Raw genomic sequence first — 24127 nt, forward strand, 5'->3', positions numbered from 1 at the left:
ACACACTAGGCAAGTGTAAATAAGTGACTTGGAAGTAACTTGAAAATAAGAGGTCATTTGATGCCTTATGCTGCTTATTAATCTCCCTCTGTTTGTTTTTACTCGCATTGTAATGTGACACTATTGTAACAACTGAAGCCAAGCCCATCACTCTAAAACTATCCATCCACACCAGTTTGCAGGCCTACATCCACTAAAAGAGAGTAAAGCGTGGTGGTGCAAGGATGACAGTGAGTGAGTAAGCTATTCAATACGTATTCATTAGGTGTTAAACACCCGTTGGGACCACAAGTAGAGGAAGACAGCGACAAAGAGACAGCAATAACCTATTCTGCTGCAATAGGGGCTACGACTCTGCTGACTGGAGCATATTTTCAGCTGACAGGGAGTTTGTGATATCGGCAAGAGGTGAAATTGAGCTGGAGCTGCCTCCTGTGTGTGTGTGTGTGTGTGTCTATCTCATGGTTAGGTCAAAGGCATTGTGCATATAAGAAATACAATTTTATGCATGTAAAAGGCAACACAACTAACTGCCAGCAACAGTGTGCAACATAGTAATTTTCTCTCCTACTTCTCAGTCTGTCAGCACTAACCTCTCACCCAACCCCTGCTAGCAGATAATACATAAATAATTCAACAGATAAATGAACGATTGAAAAAGAGATCTCATGAAAAGGCACTTACACGCTTGTTTCAGTGAAACCTGTTTAAATTTGCCATCCGGTGACTTAATTAAATACATCGAACTGAGAAATATGGGCATTTGCAAATCCTTGTTTCCCCCAACAGCAAAATAAAGAAGATTTAATCACTAACTGCTGTTGCGTCAAATTGCCAGCCTGCCTGTGTTTATGTAATGTATGCATTAGCAGGGCAATATTAAAGATGAGGGATGAGTGTGTGGTTGCATGCGCGCACACACACACACACACAGCTAGAAACCTGAATATTACCTCTATATGGTTTATGGTGCAACTAAAGGAATGATTACATTTCCCTCATTTTACGTGTTTAATAGCAATGAATATAATGTATGAATGCAGTCCTTTCCTCCTCCTTCCCTCATGGGGATTGTTCAGTATTCCTGTGAGGGAGCCTGGATTTTAAGAAATTACATTTACGTGGAAATGAACACACACACACACACGCACACATATAAATACCTCCTTTAATCCCCAACCTGCCCCACCCTCCTGTGAAATCATAGCTTACACAAACCCGGTCACATGACTACGATTGTAATTCAATTGACCGTGACCTGACTCCAGCAAAATGGACCAGGCATACAGTACACTGTATATGATGCTCTAATATATTTAACACACTTTTCCACAGGGGCAATAGGGTTGTTGTCTGTCTTGTTAATTCCCTGTTTAAACTGTATACCGCAGCCGTGTATGTGAGAGCGCTGAACGGATCAATCCTTTGAATTATGACTTCTACTTGCAGCGATTAAAATTTCTCTTCCCTTGCTGGCTTTTCCAGATCAGCATTTTGTATGACATGCTGTACCTAAATGCACATTGTGCTTATTGCTATTACACAGCCATAGTGGTCACTACATCAGCTGTTGACAGCAACAGATGCTCTTACCACCGCTTGAATCCCCTCTCTATACAGAATGCCAATGAGGTGATTTTGATTCAGTGTTGGTATTAATGTTTTATAGGGGCTATTTCCAGACGACCCTCCTTACTGTTGCAGCAGAGAACAAGAATTGATTGTATTGTGCCACAGTGGTTCGCCTATGGGACACAGGGCATTGATCTAAAGCCTGGGATTTATGCCTGCTTGAGTGGATTGCCGCATGGATGACTGAGGAGCACATATTTCACATGCAGGGTTTCTGTGCTGCAGATGTTTGGGTTCATATTAGGATCAGTGCACCACTCTTCTAACACACTGAAAGTAATAACACACTTTAGTGAGTAAATACTGTCATTACAGAGAATAATGTGTGAGGCCTGGTATGGATCATTTGAACTGTAGTGGCACTGAGGCTGGGAAGAAAATTATGTATTAATTAGGCTACATTCATTTATGCGTTCGTAAAACTGCAAAACACGTGTCTTGCATGTTGTAGTCTATTTAATACGAATACTTTTCAGTGAAAATCATGACTGCTTTTATTTCTTCTTTAAAATTACATGATGCAGTGCAAACCGGAGCAGGAGAACATTAGTGTAACTGACTTTTCTCAAGCAAGTTTCAAGTCTATACGTTTAGTTTTATAAATGAAAATGAAATGAAAATTAAAAAATTAAAAAGCACATTCAAAATATCCTATCCATAAAGTGCGAGCCAAAACACCTTATGCACTCCACCTCAAGTTTGCTTGGCAGCAAGGTTAGAAACTTAAGACGGTAAAAATATTTTACACCAATTTTAAACCTTAAGAAGTACACTATGTAATTGCAAGATACTGATTAAATAAGCACATACAATGAATGTTAATCAGTAAACCTGAAATATCAAACAAGTTGTGAACACAACATTGACATACCACCATCTTCACGGTTGATATGGTTAACGTGTAAGTGAACAGTTGCCTATTTACACATACAGCAGTCACGGAGAAACTGTGTTTCTGGTCACCTGGCGAATGTTGCTAAGTCCAATATTCACTCTCTAGCTCTGTTTTTGGTGTTCATCCAACTCATGAGGGGAATATCTGGCTCTTTAGCTGATAATTGTTCGACTATAGCTAACGTTAGTCGCTAACTGGGTGTGTCTGTCTGCTGTTTGGTGCTAGCAAGTAGAAAAATACTTGAGCAGTTAGAGTGAACCAAAGCAGTAGCAAAAGTTGAAGGCCATACAGCTAAACAATTAGCTGAAACTCACTATTATTATTTTTTACCCACCGACATAGGAAAGCTAACTTCATCTGTCTCTCTGCTTCCAGTTTATTTATGCTAAACGAAGCTAACCGGCCGCTAAATAGATAACTATTAAGTATATTTTAGCTGACGTTAGCTGATAAATGTGAGTGGTATTGATCTTATCTAGCCAACTATCATTAAAATAGGTGAATAAAGCGTATTTTCCAAATTTTCAAACAATGTCTTCAACACGTAATTTAAGCTTGACTAAGCTTAATTTCACTATTTAGGCTAGTTTACTCTGTATTTAGCTACAATTACATTTGTGTTTAACCAAGCTACCACAAACGGGGTCACTAACTAGCTAGTTAGCTAATCAAGCCATGGCATGCCCATCTGTGGAGTAGACCTAACGTTTGTTTGTGCCAGGCTTTTTAACGCAGGTATCCATGTGCAATTAACCTGGTGACGTGAACCATTTCAGGGCCAACATGTATCCTGATCCCTCTATCTCTGTCACATCACATACAGAGGGACAGTAGAGACAGTATTTATTCACGCTACCCTCACAAGGCCACACGTTGTCGCTGTTTGCCATGCCGCTGAAATCAACCATGCCTAATCTCCTATCCCCTCTCCCTTTCCCTCCCTTCTCTCCTCCGCTCTCATCTCCTCTCTCCACAGCAGCGCGTCTCTCACCGCTCCTTGGATGTCGTGTGACCAGCAGCACTAAACGGAGAAACCGTCCAGCAAACCGCCGTCCAGCACAGCAAAAATAAAACCCAAACGATGACCTTCTTACAGATACGACAGAAGAAAACAATTATTTGACAACTTCCGACACCACACTTTGCCTTCGTCGCTCCTTGCTGTAACGGTAAGTGATCTGATTCCTTTTTAATTGCAGGTCTCGCAGTGCTCAATTCCTGCACAGGGCAGTGATAGCGCCAGTGGACTCATATAATTCTGAATAATGCAATTAATAGCAGATGATCATTGATAAGAGGAGCATGGTTTAAACTGGGCGCAGTCATGTGAATTTGTCTTTATTGTTACAATGTATAGGTCTGGTGTAGAGGCAACTGGCAACAGACTATGATTTATAGGCTCAGCTGGGAAGACTTGGTTTCTTCTTTTGTACTCTCACCTTTGTAGCATTAGAAGCTTAGCAATGCCAAGATGCGCTTACAGGTTACAGTGTCATGCCTTCTCCTACTTCAGTCAATCTCATTAACTGTTTAAAGGGATTTATCTGGTCATATGAGGATAATGCACATTAGGCGTGTAGGAGAGTGATTATAATGTGACCTAAATAATCAAATGTTCGTCTTTTTTTCTCATTCTTTTTTAAATTTATATGAGTAGCCTATACATGTTTGAACATTTACAAATTTGTTAGTGGAGTCATGGGAAATGGTCTCTGTTGATTTAGCCATGTAGGGATAAAGTTCAGCATGTAAGTGGTCAACTTTGCACTTCTACTGGTGACCTATATTAGGGTTGCATGGCCTCAATGGTGTTTTTTGCCTCCAACGGCGCCTTCCAGGCAGCTAACCCTTACCTTAACCATAAACATAACCATTGCCGCGCTGCCTGGGAGGAGACGTTGGGGGCAAAAAACACCAAAGACCGTTGCATGGGGTCAAAGGCCTAAAGGTACCTCAGGATAAATCAGCTATATTATGCACTGCTACCCCTGTTTGATTGCAGTTTGTATGTGTGAGCAAGGGTGACTGTTAAGGGAGGGGCAAGGGAGTGTGGGGGAGAGAATAAGCATATTTTGAGACGCCTGTCCTCTGCCAGCACTCAGGTCAGGCCAAGTGCATGCTGAGGTGTGAGATTATATCAGATGGCCGCACACACAGACACAAACACAACACTGTCCAGATCTTAGCTCAAACTGTGTTCCCCACCTGTGGATGGGAGCAGAAACACGTGATGAGGCTCCAGAGCTTCCCATGTCTTTTTCTAAATCTTACTAAGAAAATCAGTCTGAAAGCTGTTTAATGGTTCTGACATGTGTAATTGTTGGTGTTAAGCACATAGTGTGAAGCATAAAGTGAGTACATTAACTGGCACTAAAGAATTGCACCCTCCTTGGCCCGTTTTCAGGAGAAAGAGAATAATTATCCATGTGCTTAACACTTGAAATCCCTGCCTGACTCACACTTGATCCTCTGAATAATCGATTGAGACAGTAAAAGCTGGAAAGGGACTGAACCCTGCCAAGTGGAAAGCCATGTTTATGTATCTAGATTTACACATAACTTAAAACATATAAATGCAGAAGCCATTTCCCACAAATTCTGCATTCTATATTAGTACAAAAAAATCTGTCATCCCATTTGACGTTCTCAAACAGCTGCGCCACTCAGCTCACAGGACTGTTTATGAAGTATAGGGCCACATGTGGATGGGTGTGGCTACCATGCAGATTTGAGATGTATGACACATAAGTTCAGAGGGCAGGCAAAACCCTGTTCTTTTGAAATATTCACCAGGGTGAAAAATATGTGTATGCTTGTGTGTCTACGAGTATGCGTTTGATTCAGATAGTACCATGAGCTGAAAACTTAAAAGGCCAGCCTGACCTGTTTTTCACTGTATCATCTTCCATCAAAGAGTCTCTCTTCACACAAACGCATGCACGCACGCACGCACACACACACACACACACACACACACACACACACACACACACACACACACACACACACACACAGACATGCTTCTCAAAATTGATAGCTGGAAAGGGCAAAGACAAAGTCCAGTGCAGCACCACAAACACACCTACGCACACTCACATGCACATCTGACCACACTTCAGATCTGTAGCTGGCAGCTGCTTGAAAACAACCAAGGGGCAGAGCAGACACTTACAGTAATCAGCAGGCTTCAGTGTGTGCATCTAGGTGCATCTTAGTATGTGAGTGTGCGTGTTGTTGTTGCACCGTATGTGGCTGTGTACTTGCTAATGAGGCACTATAGTCTTGTATGAGATTAGTTTTGCACTCAGATCGAATCACACCCAGAATAATTCAAACAATATGGGTTTCCACCTGTATTATATTTTTGTTTGTATTTTTCATCACACCAAGTCAGGAGATCACCCAGTTGAATGCCACTGCACTTTTACCCAAGCCATATTGGACTCTGCAACATCAGTCCTCAAATCATCTTAACACTTGATATGTGCTTAAAAGCTGCTGCAGCAGCAAATGTGATCTCCATCATATGCAAGCCACATGCTTGTTAACCTTGAACTAGGCATGGGCCGGTTACCGTTTTCAAGGAATACTGTGGTTTGAAAAAGTCAAGGTTTCAAAACCACTAACATTTTCCATCATACGGTTCCTAAGGTATGAGCTGTTTTTCGAGTGATGAGTGGTCAAGGAGAGAAACTGCCGTTTAGTAATCTGTCTCCCTGCCAGTGTGCAGTGTGTTTAAAAATAAAATACATTGTGTTCAATGGAAATTTGTTTTTTTGTTTTTTACCGAGACATTTAAAAAAAAATAATACATTTTAAAGCTGTAATTGCAATACCACAATACCGTGAAACTGTGATATTTTTGCTGAAGGTTATCATACCGTCAGAATAGTATACTGGCCCATGCCTACCTTAAACCTGTCTCTGAGACAAAAGTCTGCTATGCTCCCTGCTTAAAGAAATTCTACAAAAGAAAAGAGATATGACAATAATTAAAATACTTCTCACAATTACTGTATATCACAATATATGTAGCTATGTTTAGGTAATTGTCAATTTCTGTAGTTTATTATGCATGTTAATAAGAATTTAAACCGTAAGACATCCTGGAAGAAATCTGACTTACAAATTACTTTTACATTTTTTTTTAAATTTAGACAAATAATTACGTATTATGATTCACAATATTAAAAAAAACACACAAAATGAATGCAATGATAGACAACAATGACAGCCTTGAAATCCATTATTAATGGCTGCACAATATTTCTTTTTATATCGTCATCGCGATATCAACTGGCTCATATCGTGCAGGCCTATTGTACCAAGAGACTACTATCAGTCCTACAGATCAGCAAAATACTCAAACATGCAAGCAATTCCAAAAATAAGGTCACCAATAAAAGCAAGATGGGACAGAAATGGATTAAAAGCCTAAGATAGAAGTCAACATAAGCGGGAAGAGAAATAAATGTACAGCTCTTATCTTGTCCTCCCTCAGGATCTGACTACGTTCCAATGCACACATCCCATCTAGAGGTTTCTTAGTAAATAAGACAGGGAGGCGTGCTTTGGTTGACCCTGGGCCGTGTCCCTACAGGCCTGTTTTAGCACCCACCTCAGCACCACATAACCCATGCTGTCTAAACTGGGAATTAGTGACCCAGACATGGTCAGTGTGGTGAGATCCTGTGTGCTACTGCGCCCTGGGCCAGCTACCAGCATCCCAGGTGGGATAGAGAGATGGGGCAGGGTGGCTGAGGGGTAGTGAGAGAGATGTCACTGACCACATTAGTCACCAGAGAAAGCAGGCCATGAGTCAGGAAAGCTCCCAGTCTCATCCATCACGCCCCTCTTAACCCACTTTCTTTCCAGTCCCGCCACTCTGGCTTTTCATTTTTCTATTTGTTGCTAGCTTTTCATCCCCCCTGCTGCTGACAAAGTAACTTTAAAGTAAGTAATTTGTTTTTAAATTGTGATGAAAAGGATAAGAGGGCGCAAAAAGAGAATGGTTCAGTGCTGGACGGGTTGCAGGTTGTGGCAAGAGATGAGATAAAGAAGAGATTTAGGGCCAACCCTTAGAGTGCAGCAAGGGGAACAGTTAGGGAACAGATTTTCTTTTCCCAAATAACTTTTTCATTTGAAGAAAATGAAATATAAGTTTGTTTAGTCTTTATCACCAGGTGACAATGAAGTTAACACAGTGTGTCTCATTATCACACCAGATTCCTCATGGTGGTGAGTAGAGAGAAACCCTGTGAGCTGGTGAGACTGCTGTAGGGTGGTAAGTGATGAAATGAGAGAGGTCTCACTTCTCTAAAAGGCTGCTTGCTCAAATCCTGGCAAAAAGGTATTTGATTCACTGCTGAAACAAAAACATTGTATTGCTAACTCAGCTGTGGAGGGATTAGTGTGGAATGTGGGGGAAGCTGGGGATGATACATTGAAATTACAAATAATACTCAACAGGGTTAGTAATTTGATGTGGCTTAATGCCAAAAGTATTTTCATAGAATTGTTATATACACAGGTAACCACCTACCTCCCAAGTGTGATGGTGCAACCCAGTCTCACGGCAGTTCGTGGAATGGTCACGTTATTTAATCTATTGATTTGTGTACACGGGCACGTTTTTCTCGTTTTTTTTCGTGGTGGCCAGCACGAAAATGTAAACTAATGTATTTCAATGGGAAGCATATTTTGTGATCACAGCACGACTACGGCAGCGAGTAGTATGAAATGCCGAAAATCCACGTAAGGAGGTTGGTTGGCGTGGTTGATGGGTCAAACAACACAGGACTTTCACCGCAGAGACCGGGGATCGTGGCCCACGTGTGGCGTTTTGTTTCCCCGTTGTTGTGTTCCTTATCACAACCGTCACGTTATTGTCGCACGTTCCCCGCGGCCATCTCCCGGCGTGTTAGGCGTACTTTCCCCATTCATCTTTTCCTAAACCCAACCTCCGCCATCCCGTTATTGTCGCGCGTCCCCCACGGCCGTTTCCCGGTGTGTGATGCGTCCTTTCCCTGTTGTTCTTTTCCTAAACCCAACCTCCACCGTCCCGTTGTTGTCGTCGCATGTCCCTCAGAGACTGCAGATCGTGTCTCGGGATGTGACGTTTGCTTCCTCCGTTCATCTTTTCCTAAACCCAACCTCCATATAGATGATTCCCATTTCGTGCTGGCCACCACGAAAAAAACGAGAAAAATGTGTTGTACACGAATCAATAGATTTGTGTACAAGAACACATTTTTCCAGTTTATTACAACTCAGATTTTATTTACCTTTCCATCAGATCATCATTGTAGCATACTCACCAGGTTAATAGCTGAGGTTTTGGAATGCAGCAACATGGCTAACAAGAGGTCCCATAGGGCTTTTACCTCCAAATGAAGTAGTTTAGATAATGCCTTATTGTTTGACCCCTCATGATTTTCGCACAGCATTTCACAATCAGATTTTGTTGTAGTAATGGTGCTGTCTTCCCAGATCTCTGCAGTAACTTAGGTGAGTACCATATTTTCATAACCGTAGTAATGCCAGGCAAAAACTATGAAAATAAGACCCAAGTTGTAAAACACCATAATGCACTTCTAACGGATAATGTTTTAGTATGATAACAAATGTTAGCACTGTAAAATAATCAATACCAAGCAAATTCTTTGTTCAAATTCAAAGATTTTAGCATGCTAACCACCACACAAATATGTCAATTAGCATTAAAGTGTTGAAACTGCCCATGTCTAATGTTATTGTATGCTAACAAAATAAGCTTGCTAAGTTTTACATTTAAGCTACACACAACAAATGTTAGCATTGTAAAATGTTATTTTTATTGAGAAGAGATGTTGTTAAAGAGTAGACCTATAAAAACATATCAACACAACACCATCATTTACAGAACTAGCATGCTAAGGTGTTAGCCATGCTTTTTGTGCTCTTTCATTTTTGCTGAGTGGATGCAGGTAAACACAACCAGCAGTAGTTCTAGCGCCACTGGTAATTCAAGTATGCATTAAATACGTTAGTACTATAATCCATTCTGTTTTAATGACAAATGGTCTTTAACTGTTATTTAGCTTCTGATTAGAAGGCGTCTTATCCATCTGTTCGTTTATTGTTTATCACTAGCCACAGGTATGTGTTGCAGATTTTAATTAAAGGAGAATTCCGGTCAATTTCAACATGTAGCTCTGTTGTTTGGAAATTTGGAGTGCTGTCAGTAGCAAGAAAAACTAAAACAATCAGTGCTGCCTACACCGTGTTATCCTCCTGCTAGCGTTAGCACCCAACAGGCTTAAACAGGGCAAGTTTTAAACATGTTTTTAGCCTCTAAACATGCTCAAAATGTCATTACAAGTGCCTACCCATGTGCAGTGATTCCTTCTGAGGGAACACAGCAAATATTACTGGAATATTGGATTGTATGAGTTCGACAATTGACTAGTGTGGACTTGACCGGCATACAGGAAATAAACAGAGGTATGTGCACTGGCTGGATTAACACAACTTTTATGCCTTTCTGTCACATTTACTGCAGTCAGATTTGCTGTGTTCAATCGGAAGGAATCATTGCACATGGGTAGGCCCTTGTAATGACATTTCGAGCATGTTTAGAGGCTTAAAACACGTTTAAAACTTGCCCTATTTAAGCCTGTTGGATGCTAACGCTAGCAGGAGGATAACACGGTGAAGGCAGCACCGATTGTTTTTGTTTTTTTGCTACTGCCAGCACTCCAAATTTCCAAACAACAGAGCTACATGTTGAAATTGACCGGAATTCTCCTTTAAGCATTTCAATGCTATAATAATTTTTTTTTGAAACAAGCTCTAATTTGACCCTTTAGTTGTTGCTATGATAGAGAAAATGTAAAACTTTGCTTCCCTGCCATGGCTGATTCAGCATGATCCAGGCAATTTGTGTGAAAACATGGTGTGACGGATCGAAATTATGTCTGCCATCACAAGGTGATGTAGAGGGGGTGACTCAGTGACTCACCTCATTAAAGATTTTATTGGATAAAAAATGTGATTGTGCCAATGTGAGAGGCAAAGCGAAAGCTCCTTATGAACTCCTTTTTCTGTTCATTTCACGGCTGTTAGCATTTGATTCGTGTGTGTGTGTGTGTGTGTGTGTGTGTGTGTGTGTGTGTGCGCACAAGGAATAATATTGCTTTGCAAAGTGTAAAATGGGAAACTTGAATATCTTATGGGGATGTGGGTAATCTGGTCAGTTTTTGTCTGATACACTTTACTCTCCGTCAATGCGACACTAAAGAAATTGAATCTGTGTCAGAGCAGAGTGTTTATCAGAAGTCTTTGATGTGAATCAGTGTCAACGGCCCCTGTCATTCAATATTTCGGCTCTTTCTTCTGCCACACTCTGGCACGTACATTCAGTACGGCATATGTGTGTTTGCACTACGCTGGGTTTCTCTGTGTGTAATCCATTTGGCTCTCAGTGGTCCCACAGCCGGCACTCTTTCCTCCGCGTGTGTGTGTGTGTGTGTGTGTGTGTGTGTGTGTGTGTGTGTGTGTGTGTGTGTGTGGCTGCAAAGCCAGCCTTCTGTCTTCTCGCCTCAAATGACCCCTTATGATCAGAGAGATACATCAGCCACACACAAACACGGCACCAGGCCCAACACAATGGCAGCCGGGCCAACACATACAGTACAGTATCATAATCAACTGGGAAGTTGCCATGGTAGCCTCAACACGAAGTGCATTACAGCTCATGCCTGTCCTGCCTGTTTATCAAGAATTTATTTTTCTCTTGCATTCAATGCACATCGCATTTACACAACATGGGATGTAAAATGTAACAAAGAAAATCTATAATCAGAATATACAGTTTCATAAATGTTGTAGCAACATATAAGTAACATACTGCGATACCTTCACTAAAGCCGCCTACACATGATAGGCGGCTAGGGATGTAACGGTATGAAAATGTAACCTCACGGTTATAGTGACCAAAATTATCACGGTTTTCGGTATTATCGCGGTATTTTTAAAAGTGTGTTCAATATGTTCAGAAAGCACTGATAGGCCTACACAAGCTGAAATAGTTTCAAAAAGTGTAACAGTGTTTATTATATTCCAAAAATATAGGTAATAGGCTTGTAAAAACTATTGAAAACTGGCTACTGAAAAACTGGCCCGCTGTAGGGGGTCCGGTAAGAACTTGAATAATATATAAGCCACATCTATTACAGCACACATATCCATAATGGAGCAAACAGTGTAATACACATTTAATAGCTAAGCATGTGGCTCCACAGCGCTAGTCTGTTTACTGGCGATTGCACCTTGCTAGCAAATTGCCCTAACACAACCTGAATATCAACATGTGGATGCACAGGTAGTATTAAACAATCTGCATCTATCATTTATGCAATAAGAAACACAGCAACAGCAATATTATCAAGGCGATAATATATCTCTCTCACTCCAAATAAATGTCATGTCGTTACACGGGCTAAACTTATCCACATCGTAGCAGAACACTTATTGAAATATGAATAAACGTAGCTTAAACATTTACACAGATAACGAGGCAGTAAAACCCATGACAGTTTATCAAGCTACAGAATAGTTTTAACTTACGTTCTGGCCTACACACATCACTTCAACAAGTCCGAAAACGGGAAAGGAATGATAAAGAAAAAAAGTCTGTTACAGCTGCTGTTCTGTCCCCTTCTCTTGTCTTGGCGCGAGTCATTGGCAGAAGATCAAAGCGATGACTCTCGTCACTGATTGATCATGATTGATCAATTGGGAGCGAGAGCAAGTGTTACTATGGCCTTTTTTACAAGGCTGATAAATGTCCTGAGCGCTGTCATCTCCTCCTCACGCCATGATTCCAACTTCAAGAAACGCACTGTAGGCTACGCAGTGCGCCCGCGCGGCAACTTCAGGAGACTCTGATGAAGCTGGGAACACGCGGTTTCCACACCGTGGTAAATATTTGAAAGGAAAACGTTAATTGTTATCATCAACATTTTTACCGTGGTTACCGTTACACCGGTAATCGTTACATCCCTATACGCGGCAAAACCGCTTTGCGCCGGCCGTTACATTGATTTCCTATGGGGAGAGCGGTGCCGCACAACAATGTGCTGCTCAGATTTTCCGCTTTGCGCTGCGCTCAAAGTTCAAATTATTTTAACTTTGACCTAGTTGCCGCTGACCTTTCGAAAGTGCAACCAATGAGATAACAGCATGTTGTTACCTAGCAACGGGAAATAGCTTCCTTGCCACCCTTGATGACGAATACCTGCGCTGCACTTTGCTCTCTGCGCTTTGCTCTGTGCCCTACCTAGCGGTGTGCAGAGAGCAAATCGCATCATGTGTAGGCAGCTTAATTGTATCTTTTTAAACTCCGTTTATCATCAATTTGGTCATCATCCTTCTTAATATGTACATTATGTACTGTATCCTATAGTTTAGATTTTGATACCAATTACTAGGGATCAACCGATACTGTTTTTTCAGGGCCGATACCGATTATTAGTAGTTAATGAAACAGATATTTGGAACCGATACAGTGAAAATGAAACTCTTTAAGTCAGAATTACGATTTTGGAATGTTACAAACTCCAACACAAAACTTTGTTTAAATGCTTTAAGCAATTATTTAATCAATTAGAAACTTTAAAATAATTCACAGTTAAAGATAGTCAGATGGTGTTGTGGGTGGGACATTAAAGCGTAACTCTCGCCAAAATGCAACCTAGGGTCTTTTTGTGAATTTCACCGAGTCAAACTTTCGTTTAAAAGCATATTTAGGACGGAATCGCCACTTTTAAGATTTACTGTATTTTCGTTTTTCGGTCAAATGGCCTTTTGAATGGGAGTCCTAGGGGCACTTTTATGCTAGCCTCAAAATAGCTATTTTTAAAACACTAAGAAGGCTCGACACAACATGAAACTTTGCTCGAAGTATCACCAGGGGCTCTACACATGAACACAAGCATTGACAACATTGTTTGTGTACACAGAGTTTACTAAAAGAAAGGTTTTGAGCAACTCACTGAAGCTGTTGTTCTTCCAGTCGCCGTCTATCGAGCCAGTCAAAAATAGTCGAGGGAGGAGAGTAAAGATGGAAAGCTCCAAAAGCTTAGTTCCATATAAATGCACGGATAATTCGTTGTTTTGTCGTTAGTGAAACACAGTATTGACCTTGTAGTTGAAAAAGGAGCCGCATATAAGAATGACATTTCCTCCTATGGAGTACGTTCATTCGCATTTGGAGATTGCCTATTTTTGACTGGGAAAATGGCGGATAGCATAAACAACAACTGCTAATGTGAGTTGCTCAAAACCTTTTCTTTTAGTAAACTCTGTGTACACAAACAATGTTGTCAATGCTTGCGTTCATGTGTAGAGCCCCTGGTGATACTTCGAGCAAAGTTTCATGTTGTGTCGAGCCTTCTTAGTGTTTTAAAAATAGCTATTTTGAGGCTAGCATAAAAGTGCCCCTAGGACTCCCATTCAAAAGGTCATTTGACCGAAAAACGAAAATACGGTAAATCTTAAAAGTGGCGATTTCATCCTAAATATGCTTTTAAACGAAAGTTTGACTCGGGTACATTCACAAAAAGACCCTAGGTTGCATTTTGCCGAGAGTTACACTTTAAGTCAGACTCAGTGGAGCCAAAGTAGCGCACTTTTTAATGAATTAACTTTATTGGTTATTAGGGAAATATAACGCTGATACAGATAATCTGCAAATTGCCAAAAAACGGCCCGATAATCGGCCAGGGCCGATAATTGGTCTATCCCTACCAATTACCTGGAAAAAATGAAGGAAGCACACTTATATTTTTCCGTTTGAAAAATATAAGCTCCTTAAAAATTAGTTTAAAAATACTTTAATGTTTCAGCCAGGATGACCTTTATCAAATTAAGAGTGACGCACCGGCACTCATGGTAAACACTGGTTGACATTCTGATTACCACGCATGGTAACGTAATAGTCTAGACCACATGTGTCAAACTCAAGGCCCGCGGGCCAAATCCGGTTCCTTGCAAATTCTGATCCGGCATATCAATTTAGGTTCACAGTCAATTTTGGCCAAACCAAAAACATGGGAAACTGTTTTTCAACTTGCAATTATGCAACACTCAAAGCAGAATTTGGCAAATTTGCTGACTTTGAGACTCAGAAATTCCCACAGAACCAGAGAGTTTGCATTTTCAGGCTGTGAAAGAGCTTGTTGTGAGTCAGCTGTGTGGTAGCCTACTTAGAAAATGTTATCATTGTTTTGCTTGATTTGCTAAATTCTAGGATGGCTTTGGAATGTTTTTGCTGACTTTTTCAGGGCTTTATGTGGACCAAACTGTAAGTGAGAAGACTATATGAGACATGCAATAATTGAGTCAAAGATATTTTACTTTTTCAATGAAATAAAAGCATGTCAATAAACTATACATGTCTGGCCCTTGATGTGATTCTCTTTTTCCAGTGTGGCCCTTAGTGAAATTGAGTTTGACACCCCTGGTCTAGACAGATCTCAATCAGTAGGATTAACATGCTGATTATTTGCAATTTAAATGTCTGATGGCATTTGACCAATGAATGACCAGTGCATTGCTAATGGACATGTGTTTTCTCTGTGTATTTAGCTATGATTCAGCTCACTCTCTACTGTCCCACATGGGAAATTCAGCTTGCAGCAGCCAAAAACACTTTTATTTATTCGCATTACTCACCTCAGCTTTATATTGATTACTTTCTGACAAGACACTCGGACCTACAGTATATCTTTACTATCTACTTTGCAGCTAAATTGTAGGTTAATTAAGTGACTGGCAGTGGCAGTGTGGCCTGCATATGAGAGCAACTTTAAAGAGACCATTAATGGATCGCCAAGCCATATCTAATTACCAGGTTGTGACTTTTGTGTTTATAGGAGAAACTGAAATGAGAGGCCACATTTTTATATTCGCGTTTTATGGTCTTCTACACTGTAGCTTGCCAACAGAGATTTTTGCTTGACAGTTGGTGTAATATTAAACCAGGGAAGATTCCAAACATTCAGTATTTTGTCATTCATATAAAATCTACTGCTGTTTTCTGGGTTGTGATTTGTAAATTGTTAAAGAAATTGTTAGACATTTTGGAAAATATGCTCATGCATTTTCTTAGTGAGAGCTACATGAGAGGATTGTCGACACCACTCTCATATCTGTCTTTTGAAGCTGCAGCCAGTTAGCTTAGCTTAGCACAAAGACTAGAACCCAGGAAACAGCTAGCCTGGCTCTGTATAAGGGTAAAGGAATCTGCCTGCCTACCTGTAAAGCTCAGGAACAGGTTTGTTGAATACAGTTTAAATGGCCACAAAACCGAGTAACTGAGTGTGTCTTTGAATGTGTGTACATGGAGGACTTAGCTGCTGTTCTGCTGACACACTGCTCGAGCTCCGTCTCCTGTGTAGACATGGTGTAACGCTCATAAAAATTCAGAGGGCAGATCTTACACAGCAGGGGTTGGTGTTGGGTAGAGACAGCTGGGGTCAAGGTGCTGAGGAGGGGCTGATAGCCACCAGGCTGGGTGGAGGGGGACGGTTAACTGACGGGAGGAGAAATAATGACCTCTGAGATGAGAAGTTGGAGAGCACAGAGGCATATTGCAGGGGAGCTGTCTGGCACTGAGATGAAGATAGATGGTCTCCGGGTTGTACTTCTAGGGGACAGGTACATGGTGGCATCTTCATCAACAGAGTTAACACCACATGCAGATTTCTCTTTATTTTCCCTTAATATTGACATGGTACATGCAGAGGCACCGTACCTGCGTCCGGCGCTTAGCGCCGCCCAAGATAATTGTGATTGGTTTAAAGAAATGCCAATGAACCAGAGCACATTTTTCTCCTATCCCAGAATGTGGTGTGGACTTGCCAGACCTTCCTCCGCAGCGCTGTGGAGGAAGGTCTGGCAACTGCAACCAAATAGGTCATTTGTCAGTGCAGTTAAAAATGATCATTACTGAAACACTTTATATGATCACCCACCGTCTCCTGGCTCTAGCAGCATAGTAAACTGTAAGCAAATAAGTGTATTTCACGCCTGGAAAAATCCAAGCGTACCAAAATGCGTCATTACAAATCACATTCACTCCGCTTATTGGTCAGATGTGTCTGGGGTGGGAGCAAGAAAGTAAATACTGGAAGAGGGTCCTGTCTTCTAGACTAGTGCATATTTCTTGCATCTTCATGGTCAAACCAGCTCATTTCATTTAAATAATCACACATTGTTTTTCGCGAGCGACGTTACTACGTATGCTCTGGTCACCGAGACTTCTCTCTGCTCGGTCGGTGTCTGTGTCCAACTTTAGCGGCGGCTGGTTTGAGCTTGGTACGCTTGGTTGGTCCGTCTAGCCTTTCTTTCTGTTCCAACCATCACCACTCTGGTTTGGTTGAAATAAACCCCTAATTCATCCATTTACATGTGAAAAGATGCTGGCTCTATACACGCTAAAAGTATTGTTTATTTAAATGGAGTCTGGTGAGTTTGGAGTTGGCAATTTCGGGGCTGTTTCTGGTTAAACAAAAAGGATCCTACTCTTTAAGAAAAAGGTCTATCTCTGTAGGGATCATTTCCATAATGTCAGACACAGAATAACAATCTGAGCCCATCAGTGGCAAAAATAGCATTTTTACTGAATGTACATTGACAGTGCTCATTTGCCCCAGCCTGGTTCCTATCTGCTGGTTACAGCATTCTGGCACAGTACTGGACCAGTTAACATTAGTAACTTAGACACCAATGCATGGGAAAATTGAAATTACGCCTTTAAGAGAGGAATGGATGCATGTCTTATTTATTGTCACTATCAGTGTCATACTCTTCTCCCTCTCCTCCAGCTTCCTGCAGTGTTTTTCTCTGTGTCCATTCATTTATGAAGCATTCTCTGCTCCCACGTCTCTCTCCCTGTCCTTCTTCTTCCCTCTCTTGTTCTCATCTGTCCTCATGGCTCTCTGAAAGCTGAATTATTCTGTTTGTCTCCCTTCTCTTGCAGCCTTCTCTATCCCTCCCCTATCCTCATTTTATCCTGCTCCGCTCGCTGTGTGTTCAAAGTACAGAGGCCCCCCAGAGAGCCGGAGAGAAGTGCGCATGGACTGGAATAGAAAGAGTGTGAGCAGGGAAGAGAGGGAAGGCAAAAAAGAAAAGAGAAGAAAATAAGGGCATATAGGCTCACCTGAATTTTAGATTTCAAACCCCTACCTCCCCTCTTTCCTTCCACTCAGTACCCTTTTCCACTAATAACAAATGTCACTGCAGTACCTCTGCACAAAGCATGCAAATTGGCTATTATTATGAGTTTCATTACAAAATGCCAGAATTTGCCCTTTGCTACATCAGTTTATCGTTCCTCAAAAGCACCCACTTTGGTTATTGTGGTAATGCTAAATGAATCCCAACAAAAGTGCCAGTCAGCAACATTTTTTGAGCTGTAAGCATCATGGCTGTGGTGGTGTGACAAAGCAGGGCAATGATGATGATTTACAGAGACATCTGAAGCACAGGGCATTTACATCTTCACATTTGAAAGACGACTTAAATTCATTGTACTGTATATGTTTTATTTATGACTTCCAGTCATGGAAGTGAGTGTTTTTAGTAGCATAAATAATTTGTGCTTTCCTGCGATTAGTGGCGGATTATTTAAAACTGATGTATTTTAGTCACGTTAGAAACACGTCTCTAGGGATGGCATTGTCAGTTGGTCGGTCGGTTGGTATCTCAACAACTATTAGATTACCATGAAATGCTCAGACATTCGTGATCCCCATTAGTGACAATGAGGTTTACATTTGCAATTTTGGGTGAAAAGTCTTAACAACTATTGGATGGATTGCAGTGAAATTTGGCACACACATTCATTGTCAAGACAGGATGAATTGTTTCCTTATGGCGCCACATCAAGTCAAGATTTTAATTTGTCCAATACTTTGGTTTATGACCAAATATCTGCAAAACCGATGACTTAAATACAGCCTCAGCTGTATTAGCGAATGCTAATTAGCAAATGTTAGCATGCTTACACGCTAAGATGGTTAACATGTAAACATTATACCTGATAAACATTAGCGTATTTAGCATTGTCAATGTAGAAATGTTAGCATGATGATATTAGCATTTAGCTTAAAGCACTGCTGTGCACAAGTACAGCCTGACAGAGCTACTAGCATGGCTGTAGACTCTTAAGTCTAATTAGTTAAATTAGGGCTGAAACAATTCCTCGAATAATTCGATTACTAAAAATCCTCGATGCAAAATGATTTGCCTCGAAGCTTCGTTTAATCAATGTTACCAACGTTGTACTGCTCACGGTGTTTCCGCATGGATGATTATTACTGTCGCATACCGGGCTGACACCATGAAGACTGACGGCAGTGTAAATAGTGAGGGGCTAACAGTACAGCTCCACTTTGGCGACACGACTGAAGTGTGGTGTCGCGACGTCATACATCCTTGGTTGATGCTCCACGCCATGTGTCATGGCGGCTCGTTGAGAATACGATCTCATATTTAACGTGCCCGCAAAGCATTCCGGGAAGGCGGCGCTACATTTGAAAAAATGCTGCGCGTCAAAAAGCTGGCTGATTCCCATCTTTATGCAAATGAATCCGTTGAACGCGACGTGAATATCCAGTAGAAGTAGACGAGAATCTTTCAAACTAACCTTTGTCGAGCTGAAATGAAGACATGAAGCAACTGTATGGCCTATTTCTCGCTTAAAGGTGTAACAGCTGTGTGACATTGTAATCAAATATATAAATGAAAATAGGTTGAGTATAACTAATTTTTACATATAGGCCTATATACAGATCAGTCTCAGGTTGAAACTTGTAGTTCTGAAAGTTAAGTTGCACAACTTAAGGTAATGTTTATGTATGTTTAATGTATGCCTTAGTTTGAGGTTGTTATTGTATTTCAGAAAACGTTTTCTTTAAAAACAATGTAATATGACACTTAAATGCACTTAGTATGTTTAGTTTTTTGAGAGATGATATTGTAAGCAATGTAGGCAATACAAATGTAGCTTTTTCTGAAAATTAAACCAAACTATTGTATATTATTGCATAATTATTGCAATAAAACAAAAGTATTTCTTATCCGATTAATCGATGGAATAATCGGTAGAACACTCATTTACTAAAATAATCGATAGCTGCAGCCTTAAGTTAAATGATCATGCGTGTAACGTGTTAAAGCATGTAAACCACCAAAGCTAGACTCATGGCATCAACTCAGTTTTGTAAGGCACTTTAAGAAGGTTCTGAGACTGCAAAAGACTGCATTGCTGTACTTTCTGTGTAAAAAAAAAACAGGAGAAGAAGACAAAAAAAGTATTGCAGGGACTGTAATGATAAAGCACGTGGAAAGAGAAGTTATATAGAAGAAGAGTAGAAAAGAAGGAGAAATATTAATAAAGGGAGAGTGAAAGCACGATGTTGGCCACAGTGCATCTACATATTTAATGTGCCCTTGGGCTGTCGGTTTAGCCTCAGTATAATCTCTCTAAAGTTAGGAGAGAGAAAACTAAAAGAGTAAAAGAGAGGAGAGATGTTTTCTGTGATGGAGATGCAGAAGGATAATAGTAATTTTTTCACAGAAGACATTTTGACATGTCACATTTAGGAGAAGCAAAGTTGCAAATAATAAAATGAATGATGGCGGCTTCAGTTTCAGGGTCCTGTTATTGTGCATGCTGTCACACTGTCATGTCATGTCACTAGTAACACCTGTGCTTTTCGTACTATGTCAAAATATCTGCTGTGAAAAAAGGCCTGTTGTAAGAGTTGTACCTCTGTGTGTGCATCAGTTAGATATTACAAAGTTTATCAAAATATAGCCAGGGTTTGCGCACACACACTAGGATCCTCCCAGGATTCAGCCAACCAGTGATGACTTGAGATTTAGAGTTTATCATGTGTCACTGTTTAAGGTCAGACACAGAATAAGATTCCAAAAAAACACACAAGACAAATACCAGCTGACAGGGTCACCCCTCAACAGCAGGCCAGCCCTGACATTTGTGTGCGTGTGTGACTGGAGATATTTCTTAACTCACTTGAACAGTCTGCTGCCATCTGCACTGTCCTCATCTGCTGACCTTTGTGTTCTTTGTTTTCTCAGTTTGCAAAACTGTTGGAGATCAAAAAGACTTGTCAGAGCTTTTCACTTTTTATTTGTCTTTTGTGGGGTAGGAAGTCATTTCTGCTGATTCTGCAATTAGTGGGGAATTTAATTGAAAACCAAACCGAAATTTAAACTTTGTGTCCTTCAGCCTCAGGGAGCTACTGCATCTGTAAGACAAGCTATTTTTGTGTATTTCATCACCAGAGACACTGCACATTAAGATGTCCTTTATTTGAGCTGTCCCACCATCAACCTCTCTTCTCTACTTCCACCCTCACCTTAACGTCTTGTTTTTTTCCTGTTTCATTTTCATTTCTCAGCCCCTCTCCAACTTAAAGGCCCTCCCACCCAGCCTATCGACCCTCCAGTCCAGCAGGACCATGATGCTTAGTAGCTCTGTGGAGGTGCCCAGCCCGGGCGGGCTGAGCAGCCTTAGCGGGCTGAGCGCAGCAGCTCGGAATGTGGTGCGCTCCTCCAGCATCTCCGGGGCCATGTACAACCTGGAGAAGAGTCCCGGCAGCAGGGGCCCGGACTCCACATCGTTGGCTGGCAACAAGAAGCGGCGCTCCAGTCTGGGCGCCAAGATGGTGGCCATTGTGGGCTTGTCCCAGTGGAGTAGGAGCACACAACAGCTCAACCAACAAGGTCAGTTTGAAATGATTCCGTTGGATGTAAACTCTTTAGATTAAGCTTCACTGTCAGTGCAGATCATTTATTTTCTTCCACGCTTCTATATTTCCTTAACATGATTTTTGAGCCCACATTAAATACTTTCTATCACTAGATATTTTTCTTTTTTTGAAGATAGAATTTTGAATATGTTAGACATTTAATTACAACCTACGACGGCTTATTAGGGCCATTGTAGGAAAATAATGAATAATTACAAAGCTGGGGGAGGGGGGTAATATTCTGAGATTAAAGTTGTAAATTTACCAGAAAAAAAATCTGATACTCTCTGAGATTAAAATCGTAAATTGGGAAAAAGTTGGAAAAATAGTGTTTGTTTTTCAGGGACCCGCACCGCAATGGATGGCCTAATCAAGTTATACTTTGCAATCAGATTTAGCAATAAGGAAATACTAGTGATTTTAGCCCAGAATCGACATATTATTATAAGCATCCGGACATTGAAGAGACATTGCTGTGAACTGTGCTCCAACCGAATTTGGGCTATTTTATGTAGTTTTTGCTATAATAGCTTGCAGGCGCTAGGAAGGGTTCTTTTCAACATGTAAATATCAACACTTGTCTTCTCTGGTGCCATTACTACTGTAAGGCCTTTTCTTTCCTTTGGTGACTCTCTTTACAGCCACCTGAAGGCAGCAGGTATCTGTTCCCTCTGCATCTCTAACTGGAGTGATGATGTCACTGTCAAGCCAATTACGCACAGCAGAGCCGCTGGTTACATTTTGTGCAACCAGCATCAGACTGTACTACTTAATCTACACAGTTTCTTCTGCGTGGCGTGTGGGAGACTGACAGGGTTGACTGAAAACAGTTTACACAGCTCAATGAAAAAATTGTGAATCACTTAAAACTTCTCGCTCCGTTTGTAACTCCCTCAGGACCGTCCGTTCCTGCGGCAGTGTTTCACCCAGTGTCCCCATCCTTAACACCGGGTAACGAGGTAACAGCTGCACACATCATCTTGTTTTAGGCTGGCCTGGAGCTCCACATTTTTTATTATAATATCCTACAGGTTGCCTATGTGTGCTTGTGTATTGCTAGAGATTGTTCAGGTTCACAACTAAAGTTCAAGTAAAGATTTCATTTGAAAATAATTTCCGTCCAAGTGTACAGGATTCCCAAACTGTCAGTGCGTCATGAAGGGGAGAGCTTCTCTGTGATTGAAGGGTTGTGACAGTAGTGAATATGATAAGCCACAGGCTCTAATGCACCCACCTATAATAATGCCTTCTTTCTGATCCAACCTCGTGCCCAAGTTTGCCACAAGTGTGACAAGGAAGCTTGGCTACGAAATTACGGAAAGTGCGTTTGGCACACTGCTGACGCACTTGGCAGGGCGCACCTGATCTGGCTGCGCCGCTGGTTAATAAGAGTTACCATGAGCAGTAGTGGTAGTGTGCACATCCCCACCGGTGAGGTACAGGGCAAAAAGGGGCTGGATACTGAGCATAGTGAGGAAGCATGCTGAGGAAGACCCAGCAGGGTCAAAACGTTGCAGCACAATAAACGTATGGGAGTATTAGCAGAGTGCGGGCATCTCATTATATTCAGTTGTAATAGAGTTACCATACTATAACTCCCCCTTTTTCCTGCGCCACAGCGCAATGGACAGATAAGATAAGATAAGATATCACTGGTTACATCTACAGTATGGGCAATTCAAATGGGATTTGTGGTACAGCAGGACACAGTATGATGGATCATCACTGCAGGCATAATAATACACCGCAAGCAGCGCTGGCGTCTGTGGTGTGACGACGTTGATCCAACCTTGCAAAGTGAACCGATGTGGTTGCTTGACAAAAAAAACACAATTTTACTGCGTTATTTTCCTGTTAATCTGTGATTTTAATCTCAGAGAATTTCTGAGTTTTTTCTCGTAAATGTATCACTTTAATCCCAGAGAATTCGGAGAGAATTTATTCTCGTAAATGTATGACTTTAACTTTAATCTCGGAAAGTCTGACTTTTTTCGCTCCTTAATATTTTTGTTTTCTCTGCAGTGGCCCTAATTAGAGATGTTCCGATACGGCTCCGATACCGCCTAAAACGCTGGTATTGGTATCGGGAAGTACTGGAGTTTATGCACCGATCCGATACCCCGTAATAAAGCCCTAAAGAAAATCTACGTTAAAGTAGTTTATTTATGTTCTTTTTCCGTTATAACTGACTGTCAAACTGGATAATAAAAGAAAGTTCTGTGGCATTCATTGCTTGTGTTTGTTCATGTTTCACAAAGAGTTTAACCTGAGCCAGACTGACAACAAAGATAGAAATCATATCACATCCATACAGGGATAGTAGTATATAGTTGTTAAAACATAATAAAATATATGACACACTGGTATCGGATCGGTACTCGGTATCGGCCGATACGCAAGTTCAGGTATCGGAATCGGTATCGAGAAGCAAAAAATGGTATCGTGCCATCTCTAGCCCTAATACAACGTAGTACCCTCCTGGCTCAGCTTTAACATTTCAAATACTGTTCATGCCTTTAAAAATATTAAATGCTTCCCTGCTGCAGTTAAATTGAAACGGATGCAAACACTGGCCTAACAGATTGTTTCAGTGTATACACAATAATATTACCATAATCCCCTCCAGTGGGTATTTGATGCACTACCTCAGTTAAATTTCCTGTAATATCTAATTCAACAAGCTCTCACTGGCTTTACCTTTTGTGGTATTACCAATGTAATGAGCCTTTTTTTAAAAGCCTGCAACACTGTGCTGAACTCTGAAATGGCAGTAGCAGCT

At 41.1% G+C, this 24127-nt stretch overlaps 1 protein-coding gene across 1 annotated transcript in view; it reads left to right on the forward strand.

Annotated features, from left to right (window-relative positions):
- The first annotated feature begins 3545 nt into the window (after positions 1-3545).
- rims3 (regulating synaptic membrane exocytosis 3) overlaps positions 3546-24127 on the forward strand; it is a 42008-nt gene continuing 21426 nt past the window's right edge. Inside the window, exons 1-3 of the mRNA XM_078268367.1 lie at positions 3546-3690; positions 5586-5589; positions 21016-21322. Of these exons, the coding sequence (XP_078124493.1) occupies positions 21058-21322 (265 nt within the window). The 5' untranslated portion in view covers positions 3546-3690; positions 5586-5589; positions 21016-21057. The remainder of the gene's footprint in view (positions 3691-5585; positions 5590-21015; positions 21323-24127) is intronic.

This window comes from Sander vitreus, chromosome 14 (assembly GCF_031162955.1).
Source record: "Sander vitreus isolate 19-12246 chromosome 14, sanVit1, whole genome shotgun sequence".
Taxonomy (NCBI): domain Eukaryota; kingdom Metazoa; phylum Chordata; class Actinopteri; order Perciformes; family Percidae; genus Sander; species Sander vitreus.